We start from the raw sequence: 22,391 nt of genomic DNA on the forward strand, positions 1-22,391 counted from the left end.
ATCTTGGCTCAGGTCATGATCCCACAGTTTGTGGGTTCAAGCTCTGTGTCAGGCTCTGCACTGGTAGCTCAGAGCCTGCTTAGAATTCTCTCTCTCCCTTTCTCTCTGCTCCTCCCCCACTCTTTCTCTCTCTCTCTCAAAATAAATAAACATTTTTTAAAAGCTTTACAAAAACAGACACATAGACCAATGGAATAGAATATAGAACCCAGAACTGGACCCACAAATATATGGACAACTAATCTTTAACAAAATAGGAAAGAGTATCCAATGGAAAAAAGATAGTCTCTTTAGCAAATGATGCTGGGAAAACTGGACAGCAACATGCAGAAGAATGAACCTGGGCCACTTTCTCATACCATACACAAAAATAAATTCAAAATGGATGAAAGAATTAAATGTGAGACAGGAAACCATCAAAACCCTAGAAGAGAAAACAGGCAGCAACTTCTTTGACCTCAGCTGCAGCAACTTCTTACTTGACATGTCTCCAAAGGCAAGGGAAATAAAAGCAAAAATGAACTATTAGGACTTCATCAAGATAAAAAGCTTTTGCACTGCAAAGGAAACAATCAACAAAACTAACAGACAACCAACAGAATGGGAGAAGATATTTGCAAATGATAAAGGGCTAGTATCTAAAATCTATAAAGAACTTATCAAACTCAACACCCAAAAAACAAATAATCCAATGAAGAAATGACAGAAGATATGAAGAGACACTTTTCCAAAAAAGACATCCAAATGGCCTACAGGCACATGAAAAATACTCAACATCACTCATCACCGGAGAAATACAAATCAAAACTACATTGAGATACCACCTCACACCAGTCAGAGTTGCTAAAATTAACAGCTCAGGAAACAACAGATGTTGGCGAGGATGTGGAGAAAGGGGAACCCTCTTGCATTGTTGGTGGGAATGCAAGCTGGTACAGCCACTCTGGAAAACAGTGTGGAGTTTCCTCGGAAAATTAAAGATTGAATTACCCTATAACCCAGCAATAGCATTACTAGGAATTTATCCAAATGATACAGGAGTGCTGATTCAGAGGGGCACATGTACCCCAATGTTATATAGCAGCACTATCAACAATAGCCAAATTATGGAAAGAGCCCAAATGTCCATCAACTGATGAATGGATAAAAAAGATGTGGTATATATATATATATATACACACACACAATGGAATACTATTTGATAATGAAAAATAATGAAATCATGCCATTTGCAACAACGTGGATGGAATTGGAGGATATTATGCTAAGTGAAATAAGTCGGAGAAAGATAGATATCATATGTTTTCACTCATATGTGGATGTTGAGAAATTTAACAGAAGACCATTGGGGAAGGGAAATAAAAAATATATATATAGTTACAAACAGAGAGGGAGGCAAACTATAAAAGACTTTTAAATACAGAGAACAAACTGAGGGTGGAAGGGAGTGGGGGAGGCGGGGAAAATGTGTGATGGGCATTGAGGAGGGTATTAATTAGGATAAGCACTGGGTGTTGTATGTAAACGATGAATCATGGGAATCTACTACTCCCGAAGCCAAAAGCACACCGTATACACTGTATGTTAGCTAACTTGACAATAAATTATATTTAAAAAATAATAATAAATAAATAAATAAAAACAAAGGAAACAAAAAAATTAAAAAGCTTTAAAAAATAAACTTAGAGGGGCGCCTGGGTGGCGCAGTCGGTTAAGCGTCCGACTTCAGCCAGGTCACGATCTCGTGGTCCGTGAGTTCGAGCCCCGTGTCGGGCTCTGGGCTGATGGCTCAGAGCCTGGAGCCTGTTTCCGATTCTGTGTCTCCCTCTCTCTCTGCCCCTCCCCCGTTCATGCTCTGTCTCTCTCTGTCCCAAAAATAAATAAAAACGTGGAAAAAAAAATTAAAAAAAAAAAAATAAATAAATAAAAAATAAACTTAGAAAGAAAAAAAGAAAACACTTATTTCTGATAGCTCACATGTATGGAAAATGCAATGCAAAAGTTGGGGTAATCTAGACCACCTTAAAGAGACCAGGCTGCTATTGTGCAGGAAACATACAGTCTTTAGAGTCATTAGGTCTCCGGACTTTGTTCATTTTATACAGAATAATAACACAGCGTTCACATACTGATGGATCAAACACTCAATCCAACCAAGAATAAAATGAAGGAAGAAAAGCTAATCACTCTCTTGTGTGATTTAGCTTTCAAGCAATTAGATTAAATTTCTTTTTTTAGAAAATCTGAGAAATAGATTTTAATTCAGTTTTATATGCTCTTCATTTTTAAAGCGAAAGTAAATTAGTTAAAAGCATTCTGTACTCTATGTGATATTCAATTGCCCAAACCGTGAAAAAGGACAAGTTTCTTGACCAAGATTTACTCAACAGAAAAATTCACTTTTCTCCCAGGGACGCTTCTAAGCCCCCCTATATTTAATGGCAGTCAATTTTTATTTCTTCTGGATTTGTTTCAAAATAATCAATTAAATTATAAATCAAATAAATTAAAATTGACTAATCTGTGATATTCTACCATATTAGTTGAAAATACATCAACCCCGGGGCACCTGGGTGGCTCAGTCACTTAAGCCTCTGACTCTTGATCTCAGCTCAGGTCATGATCTCAAGGTTCTTGAGTTCGAGCCCCACATCAGGCTCTGTGTTGATGGTGCAGAGCCTGCTTAGGGTCTTCTCTATCCCTTTCTCTGACCCTCCCCTGCTTGTGCTCTCTCTCTAAATGGAATATAAATAAACTAAAAAAAAAAAATTAAAGAAAATACATCAACCCCAAGTGTCAGGCATTATAATAAAAAATAATGAAACCACAAGAGCATTAAGTTAACATAGATATTCATTGTGGAAAATGACACACACACGGAGTCTCTTCACACACAGAGCCAGGATCTGATCTGCCGTCTATCATTCTTGCCATCTATTCGGTGCACATGGCTGAAGTATAAAGACAGGTCCCTGTTTATATGGAGTAATTGGCAAGTGATGAAGCTGATTGGGCCATGGCTCACTGTAATTATTTTCTCTTTACTGCCTTTATTCATGGTCAGTGTCTTCATATTTAATATTTACAGTGGGCTGGTAGATAATGTTGCAGCTAAAATAATTGATGGAATATTATCCCCACAAAGAATAATACATTCAAGAATCAAAGTTCTGTTTATATTTTTATATGAAAGATAATTACTTATTGAACATTTTCATTTAGGATAAAAATCTGTATTTTAATTTCACTATCATTTGTTAAAGTGTTAACTAACCTAGAGTACCTATTGAAATATGAGATTTCATGGACCCTGAGAGCTGGAGTGGACCTTCGAAGATCCAACCACCTTAGCTACATGGAAAAATCAACTTCTGTATGTGTTACTGATTTCATCAAAGGTAAGCCACTTTACCAGAAAGAAATTATTCACCTTTCCAACAGACTCCTAAGCAGTCCTTTTTATAGATGTCAGATTATGTCACGTCTTCATTCATCACGGTCTAGTGACCTCTCGTGTCATTCAGACTATATAACCCTTGTCCCTACAATGACCTGTAGGGTTTAGAGCAATTGGTCCCCACCCCCACCTCTGGAATCTCATCTACCACTGTTTCCTTGTTGGCATCACCAAGCAGCCTCTTTCTGTTTTTGAACAAACCCAGACTTCTGCCTCTGGGCACATGCACTTGCTACTGGGAATGCTCTTGTCCCAGACCTGGGCAAGGTTTGTTCCCTCACTTCCTTCAGGCCCCTGCTTAATTAAATGTCAGTTAATAAAGTAGGCCTTCTCTGACCACTCTGTATTAAAACAACAATAGCAATAAGAAAACGTTTCTCTATATATCGTCTCTGACAGTTCCCATCTCCCTCATCCTCTTTTATTTTACTTCTATAGACCTTATTACCATATATATGAATTTTTAGTTATGCTATTTATTTATAGTCCATGTTTCCTTACAAGAATGTAAACTCCTTAAACCAGGGATGATGTTTTGTTCACTACTCCATCCTCAGTACCTAACATATTACTTGGCCATCTAGTAGTTGTTCAATAAATATTTGTTGAAATGAATGAACAATAGAACTACACTCAAGATCAAAGTAATTTGTCCATTCTTCTTCTTCCCTGCAGTAAATATTAGCCTTGGCTCAGTCTTTAGCATTGTTTCTATAACATTCTCTCTCTATTCTTGTGTTTCTATCTTTAGCCCCAACAAAACACACAGCAGCTGCTGATCTTGTGTGACTTTGCCTTTTAAAGTGATACCGTGCTTTTAACAATTCCATATGTTTTTTTTTTTTAATTAAACATACTCTATCCCCTGCCGGATAGTGATGGAATAGTTTTTGCTGTCACTACCAGGCCTCAGGATCATATTTCCCAAAGAAGGGTTCTTCTCAAGCATCTCGATTGCTTCTTTCCGGGACACCGCATAAAAACATCTATAAAGGTGAGATGAAAAACAGGGTTTTTTTAACTGATGAAGATCATTACTTGAAAAAGATGCTACCAAAATAACTCTAAGAGCTGTAGTTATTAATTTTTCTTAATTTAATTCCCAGTTTTATTACTACAATTACAATGATATAATTTCTGTTATTACAAGCCTGGGGCACTATTAAGTACACTTATGCTTAATTAAGGTCTTTCTTCCCTTATCCCTCCAAACCTCTTTCTTTAACCAAAGAGGATCTGAAAAGTTACCTACTGGTCAGTATGTAATCACCATTACCATTTGAAAATCTAAAATAAGAATTAATAGTATATCTCCAGTTCATAATCTCAGTTTATAATAAGCTCTTGGATAAATAATACTGGTTGGTGGTTTCTCTTCAGGGATACAAAACATTTCTATAGATGGTTCTCTTCTATGGTCTCTGTTTTAAATAACTGATATTTAAGGGCATATCTGAATCCACTCCTTTTGGTATAATATGGCTTTCCAATGGCATTGATGCTATTTTAATGCATAAATGTTTAAGAAAGCACTTCTCATTTTTATAATAAATTTTGTAGTCAATGAAAAGTCTGGGTTTTTTCAACAGAGAAAAATACGGCAAGATATGCAATTCCCCAAAAGGTTAACAGTGAATATCTCTGTGTGGTGGGAAAAAGAATGGTTTTAATATTCTTTTTATCTATTTGTAAAAATACATATTACTTGTTTTATTGAGGAAAAAAGAAAAAGAGGCAGTTTGTGTGACTTTTAACCTATCAGTCCTTCAAATGTCACTGGTTTCAGCTGAGAGTGATGGTAGGCAGGTGTCAGCAATTATAGTACAGCTAGACTGTACAGAGCAGAACCTGATGTCGCAGGTGGTACCAGCGTAAGTTTCCCTGACAAGAAGACCTCGACTTCAGGAGGAAAGGGATCCCAATCTTAGCCACACTTTTCAGCAATATAAGAGTGAAAAATAAGGATGTTGCTGGATTCAGCCTGTCTGTGCCTCTTCATTTTCCCACCAACACCTTCTACACTGTTCACAGGGCTTTCCTCAAAGTACAAGCTCAATCAGTACTCACTGATTAGACAACTGAATAGAACATTCAGATACTTGAAACTCTTTGGTCTAATTTTCTGACAGAAAAACAGTCAACCATGGAGTTGCATGGTTAAAAAAAAAAAAAAAAACCAACATCTTTTCCTTCCTTCTACATAGCAGTTTTTATTTAGGGTTGAGCTTTGGAAAGAATATCTATTTGGTCTAAAGGTGTGGGTGGAAGGGGATTTCCTATGCGGTAAAACCTGCATTTTGAATTTTGGTGATCATGACATAGAAGAGGAAATGTGGCATCTACTCCGAGATCTAATGTTCATCCACAAGACAGTTTACTATCCCTGGTTTAATGAGGTCAATGGCTCACTCTCCTTGATAATTAGAAATTAATATTAACAATCTAATAAGCAAACAAGAGTTTGTGGTACACTTACACTGGCATAGGGTTCAGTACATCCACATAATCTTCAGTAGGTTCCTGCTCCTTTTCTATAGCTGAACTCGGTATCCGCTCTGTCTCAATCCTCCTCCTTTTCTCTCTCTCTAGGACTTCTTGCAGTCGAATTACTTGCCCAGGAAGGAGTGACACGTGTAGGGGAACTGAGAGCTGAAACCAATTAAGTCAGTAGGCAAACAAGAAAGCAGAGTAACTAAGTGATTTCAGCAAAGAGGAGACCGCTGTGGTCCTAAGGAGCTTCAGTTATCTGACATGGATGGAGAGGATCATGAATAGAGGGTCTTGGTGTCTTAAAACTGCCTTCAAGGTGCACCTGGGTGACTCAGTCAGTTCAGTGGCCGACTTCGACCCAGATCATGATCACGCAGTTTGTGAGATCGAGCCCCACATTGGGCTGTGTGCTGACAGCTCAGATCCTGGAGTCTGCTTTGGATTCTGTGTCTCCCTCTCTGTCTACCCCTCCCCCATTCATTCTCTGTCTCTGACTCTTAAAAATAGACATAAGAAAAAAAAAAAAAACTGCCTTCAAGCCAACCACACAGCTTTAACTTGCACAATGTGCCCAATCTTCTTCCTTCTTCCTAGAACTGTTCCTTTTGGCCTGGCACATAGCAAAGTCTACCCACCTTTCACTACAGGCTAATTCAAGTAACAACATATCTCTCATTTTTCATTCTGACCTCACTAGTTCTTGCTGCCAGTTAAGTCCCAAAGTACCAGTGAGGTGCCTTGCTGTCCCACAGCTAACCTGGAATTCGCTGCACCAGCCATATGGCAACATAGGGTTCAGATGGAACTATTCGTTAGATGACCGAGCATCTGTAGCCAGAGGTCTAGACTTCGGTGTATCTGTGTGTGTATTTCAAATTTTCATTCACACATTAGGATTATGATACTGTTGTACTTAGTTTCTTTTAGCCTTCTCTAGAGATGTATTTTGGATTGAGTAACCTATCCCTCCTGATATTCGTACCCCTGATTTACATCTCCTTATGGCCTATTTACATGTGCTTATTAATTCCTATTGTTTATATCTTATATATGTGCATATATGTGTGTTTGTGAAGTTTGAAATAAAAACAGAATAAGGGTACACAATAAAAAATGATTAGAGACTGTTTTTCTGGATAACTTAGCTAAGCTAATAATCAGTACAGTTATTTCCTTATATACCAATCCAGAAAATAATAGAATGAGGAGAAACTAATGAGGAAGGTACTGCTTATTAATTGCCTATTATGTCCCAAGCATTGTGCTATTGCAAATCCTCACAGCGAACCTATCAGATAGGTATGTTGTCCCTACTCTACAAATAGGAAAAAAAAAAAAAAAAAAAAAAAAAAAAAAAAAAAAAAGGTTCAGGAGAAAGAAAAAGGTTCAGAAAAGTTAAATAACTAACAGGGTCACATAGCTAGAAAATTGTGGACTCAAACTCCAGTTTATTTAATTCAAAAGCAAAGTTTCTTTCTTTTTTATCTTTTCATTTCTTTTCTTTTCTTTTCTTTCTTTCTTTTCCTTTCTTTCTTTCTTTCTTTTTTTTTTTTTTTTCTGCTCTTTCAACTACAGTCTATGTTTCTCGAACTTCTGGTAAAGCTGTCCTAACAACAGCATGGTGTGAATGTACACAGAGTGTTCAGGGAACCTAGTAAAAAACATTTATACAGCACAAAATTTAAGACAACTGTTCTTCTCTTGGAAATTCACATGAATTTTATTTTGCATTCTGTAATATAATTATGTACATTTTAATTAAAATAATGCTTTTTATCCTTAACTTAAGGAAAAAAACTAAAAAACAATTTCTTTTTGCCAAAACATACTTAGTGTACCAGGTAGATGCACCCCAAGGCTTTCCAGTGGTTTTGGTATTCTCTTTGATACCTACTCATATACCCTTGGGATACCTGTATCCCAATATAAAAGTGCTGTGCCACACAAAGATGCTTTTTCACAACATCAGTGGACTTCCCCATTGAGTTTCTTCCTCCACACAAGTCAAAATGTCTTTCACATCTTTAACTCGTCCAGTTTTCTAACCTCCTAAGACTTCCCTACATGGCAGCTGAACGTCCAACTTTCACCTGTTATTGGCTGATATAAAAAGCCAGCATCAGGGCACCTGGGTGGCTCAGTCAGTTAAGCATCTGACTCCTGGTTTTGGCTGAGGTCATGATCTCACAGTTCATGAGATTGAGCCCCACTTTGTGCTCTGTGCTTACAGAATGGAGCCTGCTTGGGATTCTCTCTCCCCCCCTCTCTCTGCCCCTCCCCTGCTTGCACTGTCTCTCTCTCTTAAAATAAATAAGGAAACCTAAAAAAACCCCAGCATCCATCATCTCAGTAAAGTGCAGTGCTTATCTCATGTGACTGCAAAGCCTTTACTCAGGAACTCGCTTTGGATAGTCTGTACTTAACTGACTTCTTCTCTAAAAGTATCAGAGAACATGGTCCTTCTTTGGGGGCTGGCTCTTAAAGTACCTAATGTTTATAAGACAGTTGCTACAGAAGCTTCACTTAAAATTATGGTAGACATCCTGCTGCAACTGTTAACTATAAGCAGTAGATCTTACTATTTGTCTCTGAGAAGATGCCATGGGAGTTGAACAGGTAAGCATCCTTTTGTCTTAAGACTAACTAAACAAATGTTTAAAGGTGAATATTCATTTTGATGGTCTTTCTGTTATATTGTTTATGTTATTCATAAAATTCATCTCAGCATTTTATAAATACGTATTAAATGAATAAGAAAGGAATTGGAAAGTATTTTAGATGATGCTATATAAGCTGTAACAGCATATACAAAGAACCATTGTGTCAAAAGACCAAAAAGTAGATCTCCCTGACCACCTGTTACTCTCTAGCTAGCACATGGCCTGGTTTATTTTCTTCATAACAATTATCACAATTTTAAACTATTTTGTTTATTGCCTTTCTTCCTTTCCATTCACCTCATACAAATATAAATTTCATGAGTAAATGTACGGGTATATATCTGTCCTTTTCAATTCTTGTATCTTCACTTTACCCTTTTCACTCTGTATGGTTCATAGTCAGTATCCAGTAAATATTTGTTGAATTAATGAATCAATCAAAAGTAATGTCCTTCCTACCTCTGTTACTGTAAGAATGAAGCCTCTCCACTCTTCCCCACTTTCTGCGTTTTCTGTCTGAAGATGAAAACAAAAACATAAAGAAGAAAAGACATAAGTGTGAACATTAACACTTTTATTAACTTCAGGTAATTTTAGAATTCCGTATGATTGTTTCATAAGACTCCAAATGTGTAAGCTATCAAAACCCAGCAAGGTTGACAAAATGCATATCTTTCTATTGAAGCACATTGTTTTAAAAAGTCAGTTGTAATTTTTAAAGCACTTTAAATTAGTTGAAAGGAAGAAACAATTCATTTTCCTTTTTGTTTAAGACAATGTGTATGTTATGAAATTCCAAAACTATTTTCTTTTGTCAGAAGTATATAGCTTCAATCTATCTGCTTACCAAACAAGTAAAATCATACACATTTACTTTTAAAAAAGTAAATGTTATTCACTTATTTCTGCAATGTGTGAGTTAATGGTTGATCCACCCCACTGGTATTTAATATTGACTGGCTTTAAGTTTGCAACCAGGTAAGACCAATATAGTTAGTCCTTAAAAATTTCCCATTCTTAGCTCTAAATCCTACTAATATAGCAAACATTTATTAAGTATTTATAAGGGGCAGCTACTGTTCTAAGTACTTCACACATTAAATGATTTAATCTTTATGGTAATTCTGTAAAAGGTACTTTAAGAAATTTTTATTTTATAGATTTGCTCATTTAACATATTTATTGAGTACCTTAAGGGCTAGGCACTATTCTAGGTCCTTGTTCTGGAATTTTGGATCTAGTTATGGAATAATATATCCTAAGTAGAATAGTAAGTAAATATTGTAGCGTCAGAAGGAAATAAATGGGAGAATAAAATGTAGAGCAGGGTAATTGAGAATTTCATTGAGAATGTCATTAGGGGCTAGGGGAGAGGAAAAGGGTTGCAATTTTAATAAAATGGTCCAGGTAGTCTCAGTAAGAGAGATACATCTGAGTAAAGACTTACTTGTGGATGAAGAAACCAAGGCATAAAGGAGTTAAGTAACTTGCCTACAATTACACAGCTGATGAATAAAACAGCCAGAATTCAACCCCAGACATATGATTCCAATCTCGTGTTCTTTATCCACCATATCAGAATCATCTGGGAAGTTTGCTTAAAACAAAAAATCTGGGGCCCAGGGTTAGGGGTAGGGCCTAGATTTCCTAACTAGTGATTCCTAGTACAGTATTCCCCCTTATCTATGGGGATACATTCCAAGACCCCCAGTAGATGCCTGATATGGAAGATAGTACTAAACGCTACATATACTATGTTTTTCCTGTACATACATGCCTATGATAAAGTTTACATTATAAATCAGACACAGAGATTAACAACAGTAATGGAATAAAACAATTATCACAATATTCTTCAATAAAAGTTATGTGAATGTGGTCTTTTTCTCAAAATATCTTATTGTGCTGTACTCACCCTTCTTCCTGCAATGGTGCAAGATGATAAAATGCCTACACGATGAGATGAAGTGAGGTGAATGACGTAGGCCTTGTGGTGGAGTGTTAGGTTACTACTGACCTTTTGATAAGGTCAGAAGGAGGACCATCTGCTTCCAGGCTGCAGTTGACCACGGGTAACTGTAACCACTTTAAGGGGGGGAGGGGGACTACGGTACTGTAAAGATTCATGAGCAGTGCTTGCAAGGCCAACTCGAACAACTTCTTATTCAATTGCAACAATACGTTTAACACTAATTGTTGGTTGACTTTAACTGGCTCGCTTTGAATGTCAATTCAAGAAAAACTTTTTTTCTGTGCAAGTGCTAGCTGTACAGTGATGAATTTAACAAACAAATTTCTGCTCGTGTGGGGCTTAGAGTTTTATGAGATTAATACCATCTTTCACAAACAGTGTATATCTAATACACAGTTCTTTTCTGAATTTTTCTATTGTAACAGTAATATTCTTTATAGTTTTTTGTTTTCCTTTTCTAGCCCAGAATCCAGTCCAGGATCACACACTGCATGTAGCTGTCATACGCCACAGTTTCCAAAATTGGACACAGGTGTCTGGCCTTCCTTTGGCTTTTCTCACAGCGATATTTTTGAAGATTACAGTACAGGCCAATTGCCTTGCAAAATATCTCTCGATTTGTGAAATGTGGGTTTGTCTAATTCAGTAGTTCCAGACATGTATCATGTTGGACACGTCTCAGATTCATCTGGGAACTTGGTAAGTATCAACTCAAGAACAACTTCTTAAAAACACCAGGTGGGATCTCTGACTTTGTCAGAGGACAGAAGTGTATGGTTTCAATGTGCTTGTATACTAAACAAGTGGACAGGCCCTTTCAAATCCCTATTTAGAAAACTGCAGTTTTTGGCAAGAAGCAAGAAATATGAACAAAGAATGAGACTTGGCAGGTCCTCTTACGATTCCTCTTTACCTCAGCCCAATGGGTTGTGAAGAGGCGAGTGCTATTTATAACAACTTGTTTCCAACTAATTGCGTCTCCTCACTCACCTTCAGTTGCACTTCCTCTTTTGGTAAAACAAGGGTGAATTTTGCGCAATTCTTTTCGGTTGAATTCTGGTCAGTAAGGCATGTGAGGTCTATTATGTCTAACTTGTCAATATACTGCAAAGATAAGGGAAATCTCATTAAATTGTTTCATGGGTAACATACATTAGTTCTAGAAAGGAGGAACATAACTGATTTGGACCTTGCATGAAATCCTGGCTTTCAAATGGGCATCGCAAGCCTTCCGAACTCAGAAGGCATTTGGAGATGTAATCTGTGATGGTGTGCTGGACCTGGCCCACATGACTTTGCAAAAGCTGATTTTTTCATTTTTAGGAAGTTTGCAAGCCAGTTACTAAACACAGCTGTTCAAAATTAAATTATATAAACATACAATTATATTAAAAACAAAGGTAACTAAAATTCAAAACTCATTATTTTCTAATTATATTACTACATTGTATTTGCTATGCCCTTGAGGTTATTTACATCCTCATTTCTGTTTGAGGGAAATACTATCTAACAGTGTATTACCATACCTTTCTTCCCAATTCAGGAAAGTCACATTGATAGTTTAAAATCAGCTGTGGTGGGAGTATTTACACCTTGGAAATTGGTAAACCTTACAAATTAGGGCTTAACTTATTGTTTTGTTAATTGTCCTAGGAGCCAGCAATTTTTTTCTGCAAAAGCTAGATAGTAAATATCTCAGGCTTTGCAGACCACACAGAGTCTCTGTTGCAAATTCTTATGGTTTTCATACAACACTTCGAAAATGTAAAAAACATTCTTAGCTCATAGACTGTACAAAATCAGGCCACTGGCTAGATTTGGGTCAAGGGCCAGTTTGCTGGGCTCTGGGTAGCAAAGTGAGGGGTAAAATATTAATAAAGCAGATACAATGTTAAAGTTTCTTGTGTCTGAAACTTTTTCATTGTGAACAGAACAAAAAAAATTGACAAAATATTGTCCCATGATTCAGAAATTATCATGTTGTTTAGCAAAGAACTTACCCATGTCATTATCAAAATAGGTGAAGTTCTAACATACATGATTATTGCTTTGCTTTCCTCTTATCATTAATGTAAACAAAAATATCAGTCGACATTCATATCAAATGTCACATTTAGTGACAAATTTATTAGGGAAACAGCAGATTGGAAGACAACTGCATTTGTCAAATCATGATTGAATTGCAATTTTAGTTGCCTGTGGATCCAAGTTCAGAAAGATCAATGAAAGTATCTGTGAGAATCAATTACCTATATGGAAACTATAATAAAAAATATTGTAGGGGCGCCTGGGTGGCTCAGTCAGTTAAATGTCTGACTTCGGCTCAGGTCATGATCTCACAGTCCATAAGTTCGAGCCCCACATTGGGTTCTGTGCTGATAGCTTGGAGCCCGGAGCCTGGAGCCTGCTTCAGATTCTGTGTCTCCCTCTCTCTCTCTCCCTGTGCCTGCTTGCATTCTGTCTCTCTCTCTCTCAAAAATAAACGTTAAAAAAATTTTTTTAAGAAAGAAAATATTTTTAAAAATTGTATATTTTATTTTTTCAACTTTGTGCTACACATTCTTTATATCAGTAATATTTATAATAAACTTGTATACATATATTCATACACATGATTTTTTCAAGAAGGCTCTTCTTCAACATTTATCACATCACTGGTTATAAGGATCCTATTAAGAAATTCCTCTCTTAGCCCAATACAATTAGAATATTTCTTCTGAACAACTGGTATATATGGGCTACTCTGTATGCAGCTGGTCAGACCTGTTCTCTAGTGTGGGAAGATCAAATCCACCTCCAGTAAGTATAGTAGAGTTTTTATGGCATAATTTTTTTTTTTCTGAATTAGCTTCATTCTTGACTTTTTTATTTTCCTCTGTTTTGCCCAGAAACTAAAATAGAACTTATTTTACTAGGTTCTGCTTTGTGTCCTTATTTTATTTTTCTGAATAAAGTAAGGCAGAAAAATAAGTAAGTAAATTTTTTTTCCAGACCTATTTCTATAATGATGAAGTTGTGGGTTCGTTTGGGTTGACCTATTTATTTTCAATGGACAAAGAGCAATTAAAAATGGATGGAAAGGTATAAGGGAAGCAGGACAGAATTAAAAAATTGCACACAAATCTTTTTCTGATGGATTGTCTAGATTAAGCTAAGTAAACTTTGCTGAGACAAAGGAGGAAGCAACAGAGGAGGAAGTGGCCGAATTAGATAGAGTGCTGATCTATTGATTAGAAGAAAGGAAGTTTTATCTTTTTTTTTTTTTTTTTTTAATTGTAGGGTTGAAAAGAGCCTTAAAGGTCATCTGTCTAATCCAGCTGCCATCTGATGCTTGAATCTCCTCCACGGCATCCCTCCCTGCAGCCATCCTGTCTATGTTGGAATATCTCAAACAACATGGAACTTATGCCTCTATGCCATTCTGCCTGCTAGCAAGCTTTTCCTTGTATTAAGGCACAGTCGTTCCTCCAGTTAATTTCCATCCAATGGTCCTAGTCCTCTTTCTCTGTAATAACACGAAACGAATTCATTGACTCTTTCACATGACCTCCTGACAGTCTTTCAAATATGTCAAGGCAGCTTTAAATTCTTCCCTACTATAAGCTGAATTATCTCCACTTCTCACCTGTTCTATCTCTATGCTTTCTCCTGAGACTATCGCCCCCTCCCCAAATTTCCTAAAGTCTGCACCATCTTTTAACAAAATGGGTAGATGGACAATTCTGCAGTATTTCATTGTAACAGTCTGTTCATGGCATAGTGGTTAAGAATGCTGGCTCAGGAGCAGGACCTGGATGGTACCCCTTTCATTAACTGTCTGATCTTGTACAACTTCTGAATCCTTAAACTTGACTACTCTCATCTATAAGTGGTGATTACAATAATATACCACTCAGAAGAGTTGTTATGAGAATTAGATGAGATAATGTATGTAAAATGCTTGAATGCGTGCTATGTGGCAGCTCATCTCTCAAGTCCTTACATTCATTATCTCGTCTAATCCTTTTGATAACCTCATGTAATGGGTGATTCTTTTTATCCTAATTTTAGGGATTTGGAAATGATGTTGGACAAGATCTTTTATTTGCTTCCCTGGGTTTCCTTTTATCCCTTTACCACACAGTGCTGTGCACAGGAGAGGGACCTGTGGGGACAACATCAAGGGCCCCTTTATTCCCATTGGGTTGGACCCTGGTTAACACTGGCAGGAGATCAGAAGCCTGAGGAGAGTGAGGTATTTATGCAATTGCTTCCTCAGTCAAAGATTTTACTCCTCTCAATGTAGTCATCTTCATACACTTCTGTTCACTCTTCTCCCACTTTTTTTTTTTTTTTTTTTAAATTCTGGGCATCAAAGTAGGGAACTGTTCCTAGCCTCAGAGTTCTATTCTGTCCTTTGTAGTTTTCCTATATCCTGTCCACTGCTTTGAATATAGCATCTTCATTAAGCTCTCTTCAAAAATGCCCAATCTGAGGGGGTCCTGGCTGGCTTGATCAGTAGGGCACGAACTCCTGATCTCAGTTAGGGGCATATGTAAGTTCGAGCCCCACGTTGGGTTTAGAGATTACTTAAAAATAAAATCTTAAAAAAAAAATGCCCAATTTGAGATGTCATCTGTTTCTTACCAGTTCCCTGTCTGATATACTGACACAGACAGGTTAGGTAACTAGTCCAAGACCCACAGTTCACAGTGGCAGAGACAGGATAACAAGCCAGGCAGTCTGCCTGAAGACCAGGCGGCAGTCACTAAGCTGTATTCACTAGGCTGTACTGCCTCATGCCAGGTAGCAAGTGAGCAATAACTATTCACTCACCCACTATGTATACTGTACAAAGGTTAGACCAGGGTCTCTCATAGTCTCACTGACATCAGTAGGAAGTTGGAAGGCACAACAGAGGGATTAATTTTATTAAAATTTATTATGGCATTTGAAAACACCTCCATATGAATCTTACCTGTCCAGAACTCTGGTGAAAGTCATCATTTTAAGTTTGTTTTTGTTTGTTTGTTTTTGCGTGTTCTTATTTTTTTTTTTCAATCTTTTATTTAAATTCTCATTAGTTAACATATAGTGTAATATTGGAATAGAATTTAGTGATTCGTCACTTACATGTAACACCCAGTGCTCAACACATTTTGTTTGTTTGTTTTTTAAATGATTTCTGGTTAGTTTACCACTAACGGCACTAAAATACCTGCAAGGTGGAATACATCACAAAGGCTGTTTTTTCTGTCTCTTTCATTAAATCTGGGCATGTAATAATGATGTTCCAAGAACTGTGGGCTACTGCATCCATGGTACAAAATGTTTGTATTTAAACAAGTTACTAGATCATAAAATCTCCTACAGGTATAGCATTCCATGGTAGGCAAACATTTGACACTAAAACGCTACATTTTATTTGTGGGAAAAATGAAATACACAGTTTTTGATCTTTGTGGAAAAATTGAAATATAAATCAAGTATTTGATAGGGGCGCCTGGGTGGCTCAGTTGGTTGAGTGTCCAACTTGGGCTCAGGTCATGATCTCACAGTTCGTGGGTTTGAGCCCCACATCCGGCTCTGCTGACAGCTCAGAGCCTGGAGCCTGCTTCAGATTCTGTGTCTCCCTCTCTCTCTGCCCCTCCCCTGCTCACGCTCTGTCCCTCAAAAATAAATAAATGTAAAAATAAAAAAAATTAAAAATAAATTATTTGAAATTAATACTAATAAATAAATCTCAAAATCTCTTTATTCTCATGCTTAAGCTCTTAGAAGTCCCTTTAGCAGGTTATGTTTTTGTCTCCCTAGAAAAATTAAATTGTGACATATTTTATGTTATGAGGCTTTGGGGATCATCTAGTTTCTTTCAGATAATAACTGCATGATACAGCAAGATAAAAAACTGGGGAAATTAAGGCTACCCCTTGGCATTAAGCAAGTTTTATCTTGTTACCTAACTAAAATTTTCACTTTTCAACTAAGTTTCTACCATTGGGATCAGAAAGAAAAAAATGCAAAACTAAAGACACAAGTTTATATCTTCTTCGTAGGTGCCCTGGAAACTTTACCATAGGTCTTATATCTGATAGTATCCACAGATATCAATGTTCTTATTTGAATTGGTTTTACTAGAATATCTTTACTCTTGAGAGACAGAAAACCCCAAATGAATAAAACTATATAACATGTCTATATTGGAAAAAATTGAACCAGTCAAATGTGTTTAACTACTTACTGTTGGACTTTTTTTGTCAGAATAAAAAAAAAGTGTAGTTCCTCTCAACTCTGTCCAGTAATGTTTATACTCCTGTGGGAAAGAAATTAAGAGCATTATTTCATTGGTATATATTCAACTGTTTTCTTGTTATCACTTTTCTTTGTAACTTCCTTAATTGCTGTTTGATATAGGTTTCTTCTTTACCCTGAGATAAATCACCTAACTTATGGCTTAATTTTACATTTAACTCCTTTTTTTAAAGTTCATTCATTCATTCATTCATTCAGAGAGCAAGGAGCAGCAGAGAGAGAGGGAGAGAGAGAAAACTCCAAGCAGGCTCTGCGCTGTTAGCACAGAGCCCAACATAGGACTTGAACTCACAAACCCTGAGATCGTGACCTGAGCTGAAACCAAGAGTCGGACTCTTAAACGACTGAGCCACCAGGGCTCCCCTTTACATCTAGGTCTTGATTAAATCTTTCACAAATTTATTTTAGCATAAGCTGTGAGGTAAGGATGTAATTTGATTTGTGTTTAAATAGGTCATTTTTCAAAACTTTCCTCATTGATTTAAGACACTTGACTTTTTATGTAGGCATCAGTGGAAGCCTGCACCTGTAAGAGGAGCCTTTAGGGGTCAAGATAGGACAAGCATTAAATATCTAGATTCCAGGACAATTGAAAGGATTGAATAAATTGGCATATGTAAAGCACTTAGCAGAGTACATGGCTTATAGTGTGGGTCCTATAAATAGTGTATGTTTATATAAATAAAGGCAATGGAATAGTTCATAATCATAAAAATAGTTTAACATCAAAGCTAAACATTGAAGTCCGAATTTCAGTCATTATTGCTACATTCACATTATTATGGGTTTTATAGAAATACAACTTTTTAGGTTTAAAAAATTTAAATAACCTAGTTTTATTTCACTCAAGTGAAAGTTATTTAAATAAGGGGAATTTACATTCTGTGAAGACTGGCTGTATTACAAAAGAATGACATGGGGGTTTTGAGAATAAAATCCTTCCAAGTGTAAATACTTACCTTCATACCCAGCTCTTTCCAAAAGTATGTTTTTAAAAATTCCAGTTTTATAGACATGTTAATCATTCCTTTAGAGTTTAATAAGCTCAATGTTTATGACATGCTGGATTATCTTGACTTATATTGAGGATTAATGTAAGAGAATTACATGATTTTTTTCTTATGCTTATAAATGTGAAGACACTTTTATATATTATGGCATTTTGTGTCTCTTTAATACTGACATACCATTTATCCTTTCTTAGCCCATCAAACTGTTTCTCACCTCTTCAGAACTGATATACTTCTTTTCTCAAATAATGGAAACTCTATAACCCATCTTGTTTTTATTTGTCTTGGTTCCCACGAAGCTCAAGATTAAATTCATTTTGAATTACAACAATCATCTTTCTCATGTTCTTAGTAGAACTATTTTATCCCTTTTTCTTCATGGCTGATAAAGTGCTATATTAGTTAGCTTTTGTTGTGTAACAAGCCACCCTCAAACTTAGTGGAATAAAATAGCAAATGTTTGCTATTTCCCATTATTCTGTGGCTGGATGATTGTTCTTTGGATATACTTCACTGTGGCTGGTCTAGGGGTGGCCTCACACACTTGCCTGGGGTCCTAGCTGGGAATGCAGAACTGAAATATGTTTTGGTCTTTGTCCCCCATTTCCTGGCACAGAGATCCTAAAACCCTTCAAATTTCCTGAATGGTAGGACTGTTTTTGTTACTAGTAATGAGTCACTTTACGTAATACCTGAGTTTATACTAATAAGATGACTTAGGATGGAATCCCTGGATAGCTTCAAGATAGGTCTGGTGGCTAAAAGGACAACTGATTACTGGGTTGGAACTTTCAGCCCTACTCACCAACCTCTAGGAAAAATGGGGGATGGGCTGGGAGATTTAAGTTTCATAAAAATTCTTGAACAATGTGATTTGATAAAATTCCTAATTGGTGAACACATCCACATGTTGAGAGGTTGGTACAGCCAAACTCAGTACGGACAGAAGCATGTGTGCTTGGGGCCCTTCCAGATCTTGCCCTATGGACCTCTTGATCTGCCTGTTCATTTGTATCTTTTACCAGAAAATGTAAGTAACGTGGCTTCCTGAGTTCTGTGAGCCAGTCTAATAAATTATAAAGTCTTCAGAGGGAATCATGGCAGCTTTTGATTTATAGTGAGTTGGTCAGAAGTATAGGAGGTCTGGGACTTTCAGTTGGTGACTGAAGTGGAGGGCAGTCTTGTGGGACTGTACCCTTAACTAAGCGCTGGGGTCTGCACTACATCTGGATAGGTAGTGTCAGAATTCAGCTGAATTGTTGAACAGCCAGATGGTGTCCAGAGAGTCAGAGAATTGGTTGTTGGTGTTGGAAAACACTCTACTGAGAAAACCAGAGTCTCACTCCACAGGGTCTTGTCTCCAGTCAGGTAAGCCTATATTTGTTCACATGCTGGCAGAAGGATTCCCAGGAGCAAGAGAAGGCAAACCTAATGTGTGAGGTTTCTAATTTTCTCCCTTTGTCACATTTACCGAAGCATGACCTAGTCCAGATTTAAAGGGGTAGAAAAATAAAGTCAATCTCTTCATGAAAGACCAGAGAAGTCACATTTCAAAGGGGGAATGCATACAGTGAGGCTTGAACAAATTGGTAGTATTACTGTAGCAATCTACTTCAGGGGCAGAGTTGGAATGTGGGACAAGTTTCTTTGTCCAACCCTGTGGTCTTTCCAGTCCATCCTACCTCCTAATTGAGAGCTGGCTATAATGTTACATAAGGAACCTGCTGATACCTCCTGAGCTAAGAACAAATTAACATAGAAAAGACCAATTCAAAGGGGCATAGGATTGAAGAATCAGCCAATGTGTTACTGGCATTGCAATAGCATTTACCTGGTTTCTCTGCCACCTTCTTATGCCCTCCAATCTATCCTGCACAGTACAGCCAGAGTGAATTAAGAGGCAACATGTTCAACTTAGCCCCTTTCTATCCTCTCTCTGCTCAGCGTATTAGGAGAGAGTAGATGTTCTTTTTCTGGTCCTGCCATGTGGTAAAGGGCCTCCAGGAGGGGTAGGCTTGTGGCTCTTAAACTGAGTTAGTGAGTGACTCAAGGTAGCTCAAGCCTACGTAAATCTGGTATAAAGTGTTAGCATTGTTTTGGCCATAAATCTAAACTACATAGCAATAGATTTTATAATGATAAAAGTACCTAATTGATCTGTGTGGGATTTCTCTGTCTTAATTTTTAATTGGTTTCAAAATTGGGAGACAGAAAAAAATCCCAACAAATGCATATAAAAATGTATAGAGCAGGGGAAGAGGGATTAACTGCTAATGGGATTTCTTTTTAGCAGGATGAAAATGTTCTAGAACTAGATAGTGGTGATGTTGAACAACTTTCTGAATATATTAAAAGCACTGAAGTATGATGATGATGATGATGATGATGATGATGGTAATGACCACTGTTTTTCCTGTGTGAGAGTGTACTGCTAGGGGATCAAGAATAGAGGTAGAAACCAGCCTCCTGCTATTGACTTATAGAGTTGTTCAAGATTGAATGGAATAATACTGTGTGTAAAGCACACGGGACCTGGGACATAGCAAGTGGACCATAAATGTTAGCCACTTAAAAAAAAAAAAACATTACCTCATCACTCACATTATTAACAGGTACTTTGCATTTTTCATTATTCATATGTTACTTTTTGAGGATGGAGATTTGTATGTGTGTGTGACAGTGGTGGCATCCAAAAATCTCCAAAATAGATCTCCTTCAATGGGATTATGTATGCGAAGGGGAGGATATCTTGTGAACCAGAGTAATGAAACCCATTGCCATTCACATATACTATGAAAGGGTGCCTTCATGTTGTCTTCAGTAGAGAAATATAAAACTGCATTGGGAAATTTGGCTTGAAAAGTTGTCAATATATACTGTCTCCATAATCAGGCAGATGTTCTATAAAAACCATGAAAGTGTCTAGCCACTCTGTTGAAAAGTACTTGGATTTTCTCAAGTTTGACTTCTGATTAATAAAACAATTTGATTTGGGAGGACTTTTTTTTTTTTTAATCATTTCTCTCTTTTTAAGCCTTTCACATCCTGTTCTACTGGTAAGCCTCTGCCATGCAGGAATCAAGTCGAAGCTACACTATAATTTGGAACTAGGACGGGAGTGAGGGAGAGAGGGAAGATCAGCATGCAGGCAAATTGGTTGGAGAACTTAATGACAGGGTGTGTGGTTTTACTGGAGTATGGCATCTAAGATCAAGTTCAAACTGGAGATTCTATGATTCTTGGAGGAAAAGTAAGCAAAAGAAAACTCTGAAATCAAAGTGTACCACTCTCTTCGTCTTCCAAATTAGATTTATGGGTATTAACCTGCCATATGATAGGAAAACTAAAATCCCTCATTGTCAAAGCTTATTGAGTTCCTTCTATACATACAGGTGACAACCATCTATGCTTCTAAGAAAAATTACAGAGGTGGTTCAGTCAGGAGAGAATGATATGAACTGGGTAGAATTAATCAGGGAAAAATAAGAGTTTTATTGATAAACAAACATACAGATTCATGGAAAGGATTAAGGAGGGTTTATTAAGGGTGGGGCGGGGGGAAGAAGCAAGAACAAAGGTAGTGAGCTAAGAATAAAGGCAGCCCAGAGGAAAGGTAAGATTACAAATAACGATAGGCCCTGTGAACTTCAACCACAGCCACAAGCCTAAGAATAGATCAAACTTAAATTCAGTATGCAGAGACCAGTGGGTCACAGTCTTGATTGAGTTTCGGATAAGCTCTTATAAATATACCAGTATAATTCTAAATGAACTAGTGGTGAGGACTAGTCAGAGATATGTTATTTTGACACTGATATGGTGACCACATTCTCATGTTCAAGTTAATAAAAAGACATATTATACATATTGTTTTTAAGGCATATCACAGATTGAAGAAACTATGAAATGTTGCCCAAGTTCTATCTCTGATTTTTTTATTAATTTTTTTAATGTTTATTTATTTTTGAGAGAGAGATAGAGCACAAGCAGGGAGGGCAGAAGGGGAGGCACAGAATCCGAGGCAGGCTCCAGGCTCTGAGTTGTCAGCACAGAGCCTCATGTGGGGCTTGAGCTCATGAACCACGAGATCATAATCTGAGCTGAAGTCTGACGCTTAATCGACGGAGCCACCCAGGCACACCTCTATCTTAATTTCAAACAGTTCCAGAAAAATGAGAATTTTCCCCATTTGCAAAAACTGTGTTTTCACTGGCAACCTGTTGTGGCATTTAATAGCACTTATTATCAAATAAATCTTCCTGATCAGTCCAAAATTCTCATGCTGTGGTTTAAGTAAGTCCACATTATCTTTTTCATGAAGATTATGTATTTTTAATGGATTCTTGACCTGGGATCCATGGACTTTCTGGAATTGCATTTAAAATGGTACGTGTTGGTACCTTTTCCTAGGGGCAAAAATCCTTAAATTCTTACAAGTGCCCTGTCACAAAAATAGCTAGCTAGGAAGCACCTCTAAATGTGTGATCTCCTTACAGACCAGGTTAGTCCTC

General features: G+C 37.1%; 1 protein-coding gene across 1 annotated transcript in view; it reads right to left on the reverse strand.

The window, feature by feature from the left end:
- The window catches only part of STAP1 (signal transducing adaptor family member 1), a 46,955-nt gene that overhangs the window by 9,705 nt on the left and 14,859 nt on the right, over positions 1 to 22,391 (reverse strand). The window contains exons 4-8 of the mRNA XM_045473881.1: positions 16,800 to 16,871; positions 11,570 to 11,683; positions 9,067 to 9,123; positions 5,934 to 6,106; positions 4,315 to 4,443 (exon numbers count right to left, since the gene is read on the reverse strand). Coding sequence (XP_045329837.1) covers positions 4,315 to 4,443; positions 5,934 to 6,106; positions 9,067 to 9,123; positions 11,570 to 11,683; positions 16,800 to 16,871 — 545 coding nt within the window. The remainder of the gene's footprint in view (positions 1 to 4,314; positions 4,444 to 5,933; positions 6,107 to 9,066; positions 9,124 to 11,569; positions 11,684 to 16,799; positions 16,872 to 22,391) is intronic.

This window comes from Leopardus geoffroyi, chromosome B1 (genome assembly GCF_018350155.1).
Source record: "Leopardus geoffroyi isolate Oge1 chromosome B1, O.geoffroyi_Oge1_pat1.0, whole genome shotgun sequence".
In the NCBI taxonomy this organism is placed as follows: domain Eukaryota; kingdom Metazoa; phylum Chordata; class Mammalia; order Carnivora; family Felidae; genus Leopardus; species Leopardus geoffroyi.